Below are 14548 nucleotides of genomic sequence, written 5' to 3' on the forward strand. Positions count from 1 at the left end.
TTCCAATGCACAACTAAATGATAAAATTGTCTTCCCTCCATGTTCTTGAACCATTTTGGTAATATATTAACATTAATAAAGATTTCTCAAACAAGAATACTGAATCTTGTAAATAACCACACTTAAATGCCCATTGTAAATATTGTACAAATGACTCATATTATACATGTTTGAGAATTTTTGTTTCGCATATAAACCCTTAAATACTGTCAAATGTGGACAAATTTTCTCCTATTTCAAATAGCCAATTATTTGATAAGAATGCCATTAGCAATATAGTAGTATATTGCAATTTTATCTTAGACAGGGTTCGATTAACCTATGAATTATGGATCCAATTTTAAAATATGAGATAACAAGAAACTAGAAAATAACAATGAACAAAGAGATTAAAACCTAGCGTAGATTTTGGACAGGAACTTGATTTGCGGAGAGGCTTCGACTGCCTTCTCTTCTGTAGCGGAGGGGGAGAAAGAAAAGTCGGAGAGACGGAGTGATGGTGTGGACGTTGTTGTGTCTGCGGTTGCGGTCAGAGACGTGGGGATCAAAGAGGGCGGCGGTATTGATGTCTTCGACTTCTCTTCTGTAGCGGAGAGGGGAAAGGAAAATTGGGGGAGACGGAGGGACGGCGACCACTAAACCCAATTTCATTTCATTTTCATTTTCATCGTAGAGAGAGAGAGAGAGAGAGAGAGAGAGGGAGGAGGTGAAGAGACGGAAGGGAGAGGATGAATTTTATTGGGTTTAATGAGTTATCGGGTCCACAATTGATAAATCCAGTTCGATAGAGGGTGCTTCGTTAATCAAGCTAGTGCGAAAATTGATGCAATCCAACGTTTGAAACTGCTCATCGGATGGGACCTGGTCCGATGCCCATCGGACACCCCCCTCTCCCATATATATATATGTATAATTTGTTTTTGGTATGTGATATGTATTTGTACAATAATTCTACTTTGAGGCTATGTACTACTTGTGATGTGATGTGTTTGTGTTTGCTAGTATGAGATTGGAGAGATATTTATTATTAATTTACTGAATTGAATTGATTAAAAAATTGTTTATTAGCCATTAGATTAAAAAATGGAATGAAGTGTTGATGTTTAATTTTTTTTTCTATTTCTGGTAAGCTTCAAAAATCATAGTAAAACGAGAAGAATGTAAGAAGAGGGTTCAATCTGCAAATTTCCAATTGCTAAATGTCATCCCTTGATTGGATTTCAATTATTGTAATGTCTCCAAGCATGTAGCACATATATTTTTTTAATTTCTACAACAATTAATTAACTATAACATGTTTGTAACTTTTTTTTAATTTATTAGTAATTTGCACATCTGCTCTTAACGGTCGGTCCGAATAATTAGTAACCCATCCAATTAACCTCTTAGAAAAACTTTGAGATTGGGACAAAAGTACTTCGCCTCAAGTATTTTTTAGAACTAATTTATTATTTTAGAGGTTTGATGTTTTTATTGTACTATGATTATGTTATAAAATTAATAAGCGCAATTAGAATGCAAATTAGTTTCTCTAGCTAAAGATTATTTTTATAGTGTCATTAAGAGCAGAAAAAAAAATACAAAAGATTGGTAGAAGCACTGTAGGGCCAGAAATGTGCCGTTTAAAAAAAAATATTATCGCTTTTAAAATTGTAAATACATTAAATACGGATCGAATTCTAATATGATTTAAAATATAATTTATTAAGAATATACAATATTCACATGTAGAATTTATTCAATTACAATTTGAAGATCCAAATATGAATCCATATTGACTATTTTAGATTATTTATGGTTCAATTAGGATCATATTTCGATCTTTTATGAGAATGTCTAAAATAACAATATACACTTAGGGTACAAACAAATTAACAAGTAAATTATTTTATATTATAAGAGTAAAAATTATCAACCTAACTTTAATTTAATTAACTTGTATGACATATATAACAAGATATTGTTTTACTAAAAAGTTTGAAAAAAATTAAATCATACAAATTGCAATAATATGTGCATATCTTGCTATGAAAATGTTTAGACTTTAGAGTTTCTTTTTTAGCCAATATTTATAAATATGTGGATGTGTGTGGAGAAAGATAGTCTATCGTATTATGCATAGCACCAATCAGCTAAACTTTGATTTAAAATGATGGTGGAAATTGATTTTTTTTTTTTTACATTTTAAAGATTTTAACTATTTTTTAGATTGAGAATAACTTGTTATTTTACAAATTCTTGACCGTCCGTATACATAGTTTTACTATTTATCTATTAACTTATTAATATATGAATACATTTATAAATATGGGTTATTAACTTTAATTATTTATCTATTATTACCAGTCAGCATATACAAAAGTAAATTATACATGGAGCTAGCACAAATTAAATACTAATCGAAGAAAACAAATATTACAAATGAGTTAGGCTAATATGACATTGGTGTTATTTCAAACTAAATAACACCACATCGTAAACCGTTAGATCTGCTTTAATATTCATACAATCTGCTTTTACTGTTCAAGCACTTTATTTTGTACGAATATTAAAGCAGATCTAACGGTTTACGATGTGGTGTTATTTAGTTTGAAATAACACCAATGTCATATTAGCCTAACTCATTACAAATTAGAAGGGGGATTTGAACTACTAGGTTTGCTTTAGAATTCTTTCTTCACATTTCCGAGATGAGGAGGGTTCAAATGCACCCAAATTTTTATGCACCCAAATGCACCCTATCATTTTTCTCTGTTTTCAAAGTCCGAATAGTCAATCCGAACCGTTAGATACGATTTACATATTAAGATGTGCTTGGAGACCAAATTTTACATTTTTTGAAATTTTTTTACTATTTATTAAGTCACTTTGAAAATCGCTGATCCAATGGTCCAGAAAATATAAAATCAACGATTTTCAAAGTGGCTTAATAAATAGTAAAAAAATTTCAAAAAATATAAAATTTGGTCTCCAAGCACATCTTAATATGTAGATCACATCTAACGGTTCGGATTGACTATTCGGACTTTGAAAACGGAGAAAAAGAATTTGAAAGATATAGTGCATTTGGGTGCACAAAAATTTGGATGCATTTGAACCCTCCTCTTCCGAGATATTATATATATATATTCCGGTGATTGTTAGCTAAATTCTTAAAAAAACATGTTGTGGGGTCAGCATGTAAGACGAGAAGGATAAATCTTACCGGGCGGGTGAATTCGTATCCTCTGCATTAACTCAAAGGGAATCTTTTGAGTTAATACATCTGAACCATTCGATCTGCTTTAAAATTCATGCGTACTAGATCCGCACTAATATTAAAGACTTGTTAAAATCAGACGGCCAAATTGATTCCGTTAAAAATCTGACGGCCGAAATACATTAACTCAAAAGATTCTTCTTTGAATGCAGAGGATGCGTGTTCGCGGGTGATCGGGCTTTCGGGCTACTAATTTATCTCCCAAGCGTTGTTTCTCTCTCCTCTCCACAGCAACACAGAATAGCGAAGGAAGAAACTCGCCTCGCCGTCACCTCTTTCCAGATCTCCGTCTTTGTGAGTCGGAATCAACGACTGTCTTCTCGGTGTAATAAGAAGTAGATAGAGATCCGTTTTGCTGATTTTGTTAAGGTGCGAAGACGGTGGCTCAAGGGAGGGAAGATATTCAAATCTACGAAGAAAATCTAGCTTATCGAACAAATCTGTTTCCTACTGGTAAGTTTTTATTAATTTGTTGTTTTCTCCTCTTTTAGATATTGCTAGGGTTTTCTCTACCCTTTTAGATCATGATCAATATATAGAATATATTCTTCTCAATCAATGATTCGTCGGAGTCCTGAATATCAACACTGTCATCTATTTTATATGAACAAATCAGAATCCTGAGTTAACTAAAATTGCAGATTACAGGGGATAGCGATCATGTCTAACTCTGTGGGAGGCTGTGATCATGTGGAGGGAGGCACATCAAAAAAGAGGAGGTCCGAAGTGTGGATCTACTTTGATAAAACACCTGATAATAAGAAAGCTATCTGTAAGTATTGTGGCAGAAGTATGGTTGCAGAAAGTAAAAAAGGGACAAGCCATTTAATACGCCACATTAAAGTATGCAAGAAACGTCAACAAGACGTAGACCAGCCCGTAACAATGGGCATCCGGGATGAGGTTAGAAAATTTGGTTGGACCAATAAAAGATATTGGGAAGTTCAGGTGATGAAGGCTATAATTGCCGAGGCCCCATTTCTTCCTTCAGATTGTAAAGAAGTTCAGTCCCGTTTGATGGGTCCAATAGACTTGGACAAAGAAATTGGCCTTTACTATGAGCAAGAAAAAGAGAAGTTAGCCAATGAGTTCAAGCATTTGACTTCCCGAGTTTGCTTTAGCTATGAAATCATAGAAGAACGAGTACTAAATTTAAATTATATCTCCATAACAGCACACTTTATAAATGAAGATTTTAACTTAGTGAATAAATTAATTGGTTTCAAGAAATTAACTAATATTTCAGAGTCATGTGTAGTACCTACTATAGAGAAATGCATATCTGGCTGGGAACTTGGGGATAAGATATTTTCCTTTACCGGAAAAGATCATCCAAAGTATGTGAGAAGCTTGAGGAAAGATTTCTCTCCTATAATGTCGTTAGATGGTCCATATTTTCATTTACCATGCTATAAAATAGGATTGACCAGCTTTTATTCTGGCTCCTTAGCTCCCCTTTGTTCCAAGGAAAGTGCTAATATTTGGAATCTTATTGAATCCATGAAAGCTGTCGGTTGCGACATGGACACTTTTAATGAAATTGCAAAAGAAAGGGGCCTGCCTCCCATAAATGAAGACTGGTTAAATCAATATGCAGGAAGTTCTTGCAAAGGAAAGGGGTCCGATCCAGGACGCCGGGAACATGCAGTCAAAATGTTGAAAGAAGCAATCCTGTATAAAGATGTAATTGGTAACTGTTCAAAGGGGCACGATATTGACTGGGAAAGAGTCGAGGTTGTAGTTAAGCTTTCTGATAAGGTTCATGAAATTATTGATACAATGGCCAGTTTCAATTATCCAACGTTCAATTTATACTTCCGTAATCATGCAGAAATTGAAGACATATGGCCGAAAAAAGAAGATTTTGCCATTACAATCAATTACTGGTTGAATGATCCATTTTGGAATAGTACTTTCTACTGCAAAGAGAACAAAATTATTTTTGTCGCTTGTGCATTAGATCCTCGATACAAACTCAGGTTCTTGAACTACTACTCAGAAAAAATAGCAAAAAGAAACAGACCTGAGTTCACAAAAGAATATACCAATGAAATTTGTGAATTCCTTGAGAATTTTTTTGGTGAATATAAAGGAAAAACTACTGAATTTTCCAATCCGCAAGAAGGTTGCACAAGTAATTCTGCTCATCTAAACCCGATAATTGACGGGTTCTCTATGTATACAAAAGAATTAAAAAAGACGGCCCCAAAATCAGAACTGGAGGAGTATTTGAATGACGTGTTGGTTGATCTTGATGATGCAAGCTTCAACCTGTTGGGTTGGTGGAAACATAATAGATTGCGCTATCCCGTACTATCTAAAATGGCACGGGATGTACTTGCCGTTCCCACTTGTGTATATAGCATAAAAGGCAATATGATTTCAGGTTTAAGAGCCTTTGAAGGAGCAAGCCCTCAACTTGTGGAAGCTGTGATTTGCTCCAAGGACTGGATTATCACGACGGACAAAGGTACACAGTTCGAAACCATTTGTAAATTACTATCAGCACTTAATTAATCATACTGTCACAGTACTATCTAGTTCTTGTCTTGCATAATATTAATTGTTTCCTATATATTGTAGTGTCCCAGAGTCAAATAATTGATCGAGCTAGCATGGTGTTGCCGCATATTGCTATCGCAAATAGCATGGAAACTGCTGGAGGAGGTGGTGCCGCGGTGCATAGCTGAAGAACAGTCTTGGGATAAATAGCTCCATTCCCTTCATACAGAATTCACATCCAGTGCAATACCTGGGATGCAATGAGTAGATCTGGACCGAAGTTATCTTAAAAGAACAGATTCTATGAAACTTTTTTTTTTTTTTTTTGGCCCCTCTTTTCTGGTTCTGATCTGAGAATTTGGGACTTGGTTTTTTTTAATCAGCTTTTTCTGGTGTTGATGTTGTAAGAGATAAGAACTGATACTACTGATCAGCCTCTTGATTTTTCTGATGTCTGATTTTTTCTGGCCTTTGCTGGTATGCTGGTATGCTGGTATGAACTCAGTCTCTGCTGGTTTTGTTGCTGTTTGGGTTTTTTAGGCCTTTCTGGTATTCTCTGGTATTTTCTGGTATAAGACTCAGTCTTTTCTGGAAGAAGTCATTTGTCATGCCTTGATTTTTTTTTTTTTTTATATCATATAAGAAATGTCATTTTGTCATTTAATGATAACAAGACTCATAATATGACAACAAAAGATGTCACAACACAACAACAAATAATACAACTTATTTTGATGATATTTGTTTTCTTGTTTCTCCGTTAAGCAACATAAAAAAAAAAATTGTTATATATTCATAAAAAGAAAGTTCAATAAATATGTCATTAAAGAATGAGCTTTACATATATATGAGAATTCTCATATGTTGGTCTGAAAAAATTGAATAATTATTCTTTTTATTTGGTTTAGTTTTTTATAAAAGTATATTATTTGTAAGATAAATTTTTTCTTCTTTTATAATATGTCTAGTTGCAACGTACGGACATAATATTTTGCTTTACATTTGAATGTTGAATATTTATAGTAATTGTAACATTTTACATTGCTAGCAGATGAATATCATCTTTAAAATATAAATTATAATTGAACATTCCTACACTTTTATACTTGGGCATTCACTCTACAACCTACAATTTTATATGTTCATCACTTTTTCTTTTCGGGATGATAACAAAAAAATGTTAAACAAGAATGCAACTTTTCAAAGTTATACAATAACGTATGCATGGTATAAATAATTTTATTATTATGTATGAATAATTTTTTTAAAAGTACAAATACATAAAATTTCAAACAAAGGATGCAAAAAAAAAAAAAATGATAGTCAGCACTCTTGTAGTTTGTGCTCAGAATTTGGCGCTCACTTTGCTTGTTACCATAATATTCAGTCACACTCACACATAATTTTTTTTGTTTTTACGTCAGACACAAACTAAACTGTTAACAACTGAAACATTTTGCTTCATATTAACTCTACTTTGATTCATACAAAACATGGCTTGTTAAAACAAGAAAAGTTTATGATGACATTTAAAAAATTCTGCGTTCTCCATAAATTTTTAAAAGATACAGTTAAAAGGACATTGCACAGGTAAACAAAACCTTAGTACAGCTCTTTGTCAATTTAAATTATTTATCTCATCACTTCTCAAACTATGCAAACATAAAATAATAAATAACAAAAGAAAATATTAAGATACATACAGTGTTATCAACTGACTACAATCATTTACATTTCAGAGTTCAAACCCAGTTCAGTGTCTGCAGCAGCCAACATTTGATTTTGCAAAATAGTTATAAATTCATTTGTGGTCACCAATGAGCTTTTGGACAATGCCAATTGAATTGAGATGATACAAAATTAATGGTAATTTGAGTGTACAAATATAAACTATTTGCTGTGCTTCAAAATTAACTCAAAAATTAGCCTGTCTGTGTATACCCAAAATGAGTGCAAAAATAGAGAGGAATTGAGCAAGTCCATTCACCCAGCCCTTTGAAGCTGGCATTGTGAAAGGTAATTTCTTACTTCGTTCAGGCCTACAATATGATATTAGTCAATGTGGAGAAATTTTCTAGTTGAAAGAAACAAAAACAGAAATTAGAAGGGCCCCACTAACCCTATCAGTCAAAATTACAAGGAAAGTTGAGCTGACATGATGTGACACAACTGGACCTTATATTCATCAATATACCGGTAGTGGTGATTTGTTATATGAAAAGATGTTCAATTTAACTGGTCAATACAGTCTTATTTGAAGGCCAGGTAGGATGTTTAAGTAATGAAGAAAAGGGGGAAAATGAAAGTACCAGGAAGTTTATCAAAATCAGGTTGAATCCCATTTCCATTTATGTCCATGTGTGTTGGAGTTATGTATTTTCCTATTGTGACCACCACACCAGATCCATCATGGAGCTCAAAAACAGATTGTATCAAGCCCTGAAGAAGTCAAAACACTTAAAATCTAAAACAGACACGCATCCTAAGTAGAAACATTGAGGAATTCCTTCTCGCCGGTAACTATATGATAGTATGTTCTACATCACAAATTTTAGATGGTACACAACACAAACTTGGATCTATAAGTCCCCAACAGTAGTATGATCGTTGATTTTAACTAACCTTGCCAAATGTCCTTTCTCCAACAAGAACAGCTTTGCAATTGTCATGGAGGGAAGAAGCTACCTGAACAAAAGAAAAAAAAAATCAACATATCACTCTTGAATTGGGTTACCATAGCAGAAATATACTGGCAATAGAAGCTGGTGTTAGCTTACTATTTCACTAGCACTAGCAGTTCTATGATTCACCATGACCTGCATTATAAAAAGACATCATATAAGTATAATAAAGACCACAGTTATATCTCCATGCTTACCGTTCAAGCACATGTCCATGTGTGCGCATACACATGCATGAGAGTGAGTTAAAGAGAGAGAAAGGGACGTACAACTAAAGGAGCTTTGACAAAAGGTGCTGTCTCAGATACAAAACTATTTTGCACCTGCTGATCACGGCCAGCAGTGGAGATTATCTGTAAAAATTCAGAAAGTTGTATATATTTAAGCCTACTTGAATCAATGCTTATAATACTTGCTGTTATATTGTTTCATGCCCTGGATGGTCAGGACCTAATACCATCTTAATTTCCATTGCTACTTTCTTTTCCCTATTTGCCAGATTTTTGCTTTAACAAGCACAAAATGTGTAAGAAAGGCTAACTGGGGTAAATGCAGATTGTATTACCGCACTATACAAGAGAGTATTATTAGGGGAAAATTGCATACTGAGGCATAGTTAGAGGCCAATAGGAATTAATTTAAGTTGGGTAACCTGATATAGACTGCTCCAGTAACCTTTGTTTGGGTTAATAACAGTATGAACCAGCCAAAATTTTAGAATACTGTCAATGTTTTTGAAGTATAACATGCACCAAACTAGGAAAACATTAAAATGAACTAAGGGGGAGTTAAAAAATGAACTTCAAACATGGTACATACTGTCTCTCCTTTCTCTAAGAAAAGCTTTGCAATCTCTATGCCAGCCTACAAAATAGAAAAGAGTTAGAGATTGCTAAACAATGCATCTTTGATCCTTTCATCTAAATAACTAATATCTAGTTGGTCGTCATTGGAGGCTACAGATTGTTTTAGAAATTCAATGAAACATTGAAACAGATATCAAAAAGAAAAAATAATAAAAGGTCATTAACCTACTTGAACGAGGCCACCAAGATTATCTCTCAAATCAAGGACAAAGTAGGAAGCACCCGAGTCCTGAAGCCTTTTCAAAGCTGTAGTGAAAAAATTTAGTTTACAGTAATAAAAGTGCATTAAAGGCACAAATTCATCTCCCTTGCAATCCCATCAAACTATCACAGAAGCCTGTGCTCACATCATGTAATCTTTAAGATATCATTTTTCTTTTTGCAAAATCTTAAACTAACAGGTAACAGTCAAGTATCAGTAGAGAATATTGATGTATGTTTGCTAGCATCATAGCAATATTTATGATAATTATAGAGGGGGTATCCGATTTATTTAAGTTTACAGCGGTAACCCCAAATCCCACCTATAAACACCAAATCCTCTATTACACGTTTAGAGGAGAATCTGTTCTGCCCCACCATGCATCAATATTGCTAAATTTGTTCCTCTGAACTAACATAAAGTCATGCGGACTTGTGTTGGAATTAAGTTTATTTGAACAATGATTTTTTGGCCTTGTTATGAGCAACGGGAATTTTCAAGTTCAACAAATCTCGGTGTAATGTGCTTAGGAGGCCGGTAAAAATAGAAAAGAAACACCACCTATGACCAAATCCTTCTTGGCTAGAGCATTGAACTCCTTAATCCGAATGTATCCTACTGAAGAATCGCCATTCTCCATCTTATCCAAACGATAGAAAACCGGTGTGCGTGCAGTAATTTGTCTTTCAACCTTTAAAGACTCGATAGGACTACAATCGTTATGCTTAACCTAATCCACACAGTCAATATTTAGCAATTGTTAATGGAAATAACACCTTATAGCAGCACAAACACACACAATAAATGCAACTGAGTCATTGTTCTTCAAACTAGTTTCTTTTCAGCTGTCACTCTAACAATTGTGGGTCAGCATCAACTATGAGAAAATGTCATAAAGCCTAAAAGCTATGTTCTGCCTTACATGCCAATTCAATAATATGATATCCAAGATATGAACCCAATATATCATATACAAGATCAAATTAGTTTAACTTTGCTGTGCTTTATTCGAAAAATGCTGATGGTATGCCTATCCTTATTACAGGCATTTCAAAACATTATTCTGCTCTATTAGCAAGTCACCACTTAAGAGTGCATTTTTTTCCAAACAGTCAAACAGGAGGGGCTTTTTACAGATTCATCCTATTGGAAGTCGAAACTACCTTTAATAAGTTTTGCTGCCCTGTTAGAAGAATTAAGTTAATATGGCATTACCTCAATAGTGACAAATGTTTCTTGAGGGCCTTGTAGCAGAGAAGACACATCAAAAGCTGACTTCCCACTCACATCTATTCCATTAACCGACAACAGCTCATCCCCCTATATGCACATGAGAAGAAAGCCAAAATTACAAGCGTGCTAAGTTTTGTACCTTTCAAGTCAGGGTCCATATTTACCAAATGTTTAGCTTCAAAAAAATGAGAAATTTCAACCCACTAGTACTACTACATTATACAGGGCACTGGTCTAGCATAACAATGCATATTAAGCATCACTTTGACCTCTCCAGTTCAGTGAAGCAATTTCAACAAAAGAGAAGAGACAAAAAATTAAAAAAGGAATTGGTCTCCAACCCCAGGAGTGCTATTTTGTATATTTGTATGATTGTAACCTGTGCTTGACTATAAAACAGTGATAGGGAGACAAGCTAGTGTTCTTTAGAAACAGTTTCATCAATTTTCTATGGCCCTGAAGCTCTACCTAGGTAATTTGATTGTTCATAAACTATTATCCTACACCGACCTGGGCCTGATACTACAAATAGGGTTGGCATTGATTTAATCTAGGTTAACCAACCCAACCTGATAACACCCAGGTAAAGGACAAGTACTTAATTATGCCCATAATCCAGCACATAGCACACAAACATGAGATTGAACATTTTTTCTGGTATACCTGACGAACACCAGCAGAATGAGCAGGCCCATCTAGAATTATACCTAATACTTTCAACTTCACTGAGCCGTCAGTATCCGGAATCTCCTTCAGATTTACTCCTATACCAGTCATGTCGTACTTGGCCATCTTAGCAAACTTTTTTTGTTTGCGATTTGGTGATGATTGTTATCGCATTGTCAGAACAAACATGTAAAACTGCACAAGTTATTAGCATATACAATTGAAGTGGCAAAGAATATTCACAAAAGTGGGAACAAAATCCAAAATTGTTGGAAGAGTTTCAAACATTTTTCAGAGGATTCAATCAATCCAGGTTCTGTAATAAGAAGGTAACCTTTAGCACTTAAATAACCATTAAAATCTAAAAAATTCAAATCAATTAGTCCATATGCTCGGAAACTAAAAGATGTTGCAGATTATGGTCAAGCAAAGTTATTCTATTTCCTAAAATTACAATGGCTTATTAAAGTCATGCTGCATTGCGAGAAGTTCTACTGCTTTCTGTTAGCACAGAGTACATGCACAAGTAAAGATTTTGGCAAGCCTTCCAAACATTAAGTACCACACTGCAAATCATGCCAAACTGACAGGCCACAATCAAAAGACCACTTGGTATTCTTGGTCAAGTCGACCACTTTGCTTTATCAAAGAAAAAAAGAGCACCTCAATTTCTATGTTTTGTTTCCTTCTTTGTGTGTGTGTGTGTGTGTGTGTGGTTGAGAGGGAGCTTACTTCGTCGGGAGAAAGGAATCTTGTATAGGGGTCACCGATACTAGCAAGCATTTTTCGAATAATATCATGAGCTCTTGATCTAGTCTGAATCCTGCTTTGGCGGATATCTTCTTTCTTTTGCTACAGTTACCAAACTAATTAGCTTAGTTACTTGCTTTAGCCTAAATTTATTCAAACCTATATATCCAAAGCATTTGAACACTTTGAAAAGCATTAGTAGTAATGCCCAGACAGTGCTTGATGAAATGCCAAAGCAAACAAAAGCTCAAAACCTACCAGCCATAGCTCCGGCGACCAAGGCCGAGTTCCAGCATCAGGAAGGAAGCTCTGATTGACGACCTCCCAAGCCTCCTCCACGAGAGACTCATTCGTCAAATTGGGCTCTTTCGTTTCCACCTCCTCCCTCTTACCCTCATCGCAAAGATCCACCGAGGGAGAAGCAGCTATGTTTTCTGACGCTACCGCGGGAGCGGAGGGGAAGAAGGGAGGGGAGGCGACAAGGGAGAAAGAGAGCGCTATCGCCGTGGATTTCAAGAGGATTGTTCGAAGAGTGTTAGGGTTTTTTGGAGGTGGAGGTGGTAGAGGTGGTGGTGAGGAAAGAGAGAAAGAGAAAGCTCTCATCGCTTCTCTGCAGTTCAGTGTGGAGCGTTCGGAACAGAGACCATAAAAAACTGAGGGCAGATAGACTGATTCTAGATCCTCTGTGGCAGTAAGCATCAGCCACGTTCGTGTGGAAAAAACTGACAGGAGATAGACTGATTCTAGATCCTCTGTGAGACTGTGACAGTAAGCATCAGCCACGTCCGTGCGGTGAGATAATGAACAGCAGATTTAAGTAGCTCATTATATATTATATATTGAGCTACTTAGATTTTTGAAGTTAAAAGTTTATACAATAGATTTTTGAGACCGTAGCACGAAAAGCCTTATGCTATCCATGACATCTAAGCCTTACTCTATGGAAATTATACAGGCAAAATGACAAACAAATACTATCTTTATAACAAGATAAATATGATTTTAATGGGGTAATTTGATACAAGAAAGAGAGACTACAGAGAAGAGATAGTAAAGTGGAGAGAAGAGAGCAGAGAGGGAAAGAAAACAAAATTCAATTTATTTATTAATCATGTTCATTACAATTACATGGATATTTACAATTTATGTTTTCATTTTACATGGATATTGACACTCCGTGTTTGCTTTCTCTTGTGTGTTTTTTTGGACTCAATCTATCTCGTGGTAATATCTTTCATCTATTTTGGTGTTTTTGATAGTATGCAAGGTTACATTTGTCTCTAACTTTTCGTTTTTTTTTTTTTTTTTTTTAAACCTTCGTAGAAGCTGCGAAGTTGTGATGAGGAATTGAACTCTTGACCTTTTGGTACAACAGCTTTCGGACTTTTTTTCTAGCCAACTGTGCTACATCTCCTTTCTTTTCTCTGTTCTTGTTGGTGTACAGATTATTGAATCTCTCGCGAGTTTCTTGTAGTTAGTACGGGTTATACCGGTATTCCGTATTTCTAAATTAACCCCAACATCCTCTGAGCACATATGCAATGAGCTTAAGCCACCACCGTCTTCATTTAATTTTAAAACCAAAGCGCCATATGGTCCTTAAAATTAGCATCTCTACTAATTATCGGGATCTCTTTTTTATCAATACAAACGTTAGCCGGTTTATGCCGCTAACCTTCAAAAAAAAATTATCGGGATCTGATGTGGTTGGCGTTCGTGCAGTCGATCGTGTACCTATCTTGATCAACTTGCAGGTGCAGTGACAGAATCCTGCAATGTAAATAGTGGTGGAACTGAGATGTTTGATTTGCAAATTACAAAATCCACCTATAATTTTTGCAATTTTGAAAAAAAAACAGGAACATATATATACTGGTAAGGCGGATGTCAATGGCGAAGTGCAACCTCCGTACGGCAATCAAACTGGACCCGTGATCGATCCAGTGAGGTGCAACAGATCGTGGGACCCATCTGGCAGTGATATGCTCACACCTGATATCTACTTGTCACGGATGCACTCAACCAATTCCTTCTAGACTGTCGATACGTGCAGCATGGCGAGAGATGGGATTCGAAATAGCGCCCGGTTCGGAGAGAAAGGGACTGAGAATACCAGCATACCACCCCTAAAAGGAGGTAAAAGGAAATTAGTTGAGGGGAATAAAGGAAAAAAATGTCTTTATTTTTTAGAACCGGATCTCGGATCTCTTGCCTCTCTGTGGATAGGAAATTCCTATCCTTAAAGTCACTGACACATGTCTAAAATCCAACCCGGACTCACGTGTCAGTGACTTTAGTAGCTAAAATCCAACCCGGACTCACGTGTCAGTGACTTTAGTAGCAGGAATTTTGAGAGCAGGTGATCGAGTTCCCAAATATAAAGACATTG

At 35.4% G+C, this 14548-nt stretch overlaps 2 protein-coding genes across 4 annotated transcripts; one reads left to right on the plus strand and one right to left on the minus strand.

Annotated features, from left to right (window-relative positions):
* The first annotated feature begins 3651 nt into the window (after window positions 1–3651).
* On the plus strand, window positions 3652–6316 carry LOC144562643 (zinc finger BED domain-containing protein RICESLEEPER 1-like). Of its 2 annotated transcripts, none has more exons than XM_078311856.1 (3): window positions 3652–3712; window positions 3901–5729; window positions 5843–6316. In XM_078311856.1, the coding sequence occupies exons 2-3, from the start codon at window positions 3920–3922 to the stop codon at window positions 5947–5949; spliced, it is 1917 nt and encodes a 638-aa protein (XP_078167982.1). In that variant the 5' UTR covers window positions 3652–3712; window positions 3901–3919; the 3' UTR covers window positions 5950–6316. The 2 variants fall into 2 exon arrangements, with proteins under 2 accessions (XP_078167982.1, XP_078167983.1); XM_078311857.1 differs by having other exon boundaries at window positions 5851–6316.
* A 1118-nt stretch (window positions 6317–7434) lies between these two features.
* LOC144562644 (Peptidase S41 family protein) lies at window positions 7435–12818 on the minus strand. Of its 2 annotated transcripts, none has more exons than XM_078311858.1 (12): window positions 12418–12818; window positions 12142–12261; window positions 11407–11544; window positions 10726–10830; window positions 10072–10240; window positions 9478–9554; window positions 9262–9306; window positions 8712–8795; window positions 8539–8577; window positions 8384–8446; window positions 8071–8200; window positions 7435–7800 (listed from the first exon to the last, which is right to left on the minus strand). In XM_078311858.1, exons 1-12 carry the CDS (start codon window positions 12760–12762, stop codon window positions 7745–7747), a joined length of 1371 nt encoding a protein of 456 aa, XP_078167984.1. In that variant the 5' UTR covers window positions 12763–12818; the 3' UTR covers window positions 7435–7744. The 2 variants fall into 2 exon arrangements, with proteins under 2 accessions (XP_078167984.1, XP_078167985.1); XM_078311859.1 differs by having other exon boundaries at window positions 11407–11604; window positions 12418–12781.
* Between the last annotated feature and the right edge of the window lie 1730 nt (window positions 12819–14548).

This window comes from Carex rostrata, chromosome 12, assembly GCF_964058835.1.
Source record: "Carex rostrata chromosome 12, lpCarRost1.2, whole genome shotgun sequence".
NCBI lineage: Eukaryota > Viridiplantae > Streptophyta > Magnoliopsida > Poales > Cyperaceae > Carex > Carex rostrata.

Bases quoted from the DNA above. Each gene is read 5' to 3' on its own strand.
- LOC144562643 (XM_078311856.1), top strand. From the start codon at position 3,920: ATGTCTAACTCTGTGGGAGGCTGTGATCATGTGGAGGGAGGCACATCA. The intron at 5,730-5,842 runs GTACACAGTTCG...TATATATTGTAG, and splicing joins GATTATCACGACGGACAAAG to TGTCCCAGAGTCAAATAATT.
- LOC144562644 (XM_078311858.1), bottom strand. From the start codon at position 12,762: ATGAGAGCTTTCTCTTTCTCTCTTTCCTCACCACCACCTCTACCACCT. The intron at 11,545-12,141 runs GTAAGCTCCCTC...AAACAAAAAAAG, and splicing joins GATTCCTTTCTCCCGACGAA to TTTGCTAAGATGGCCAAGTA. The intron at 8,447-8,538 runs GTAAGCTAACAC...TCTTTTGTTCAG, and splicing joins CTGCTAGTGCTAGTGAAATA to GTAGCTTCTTCCCTCCATGA.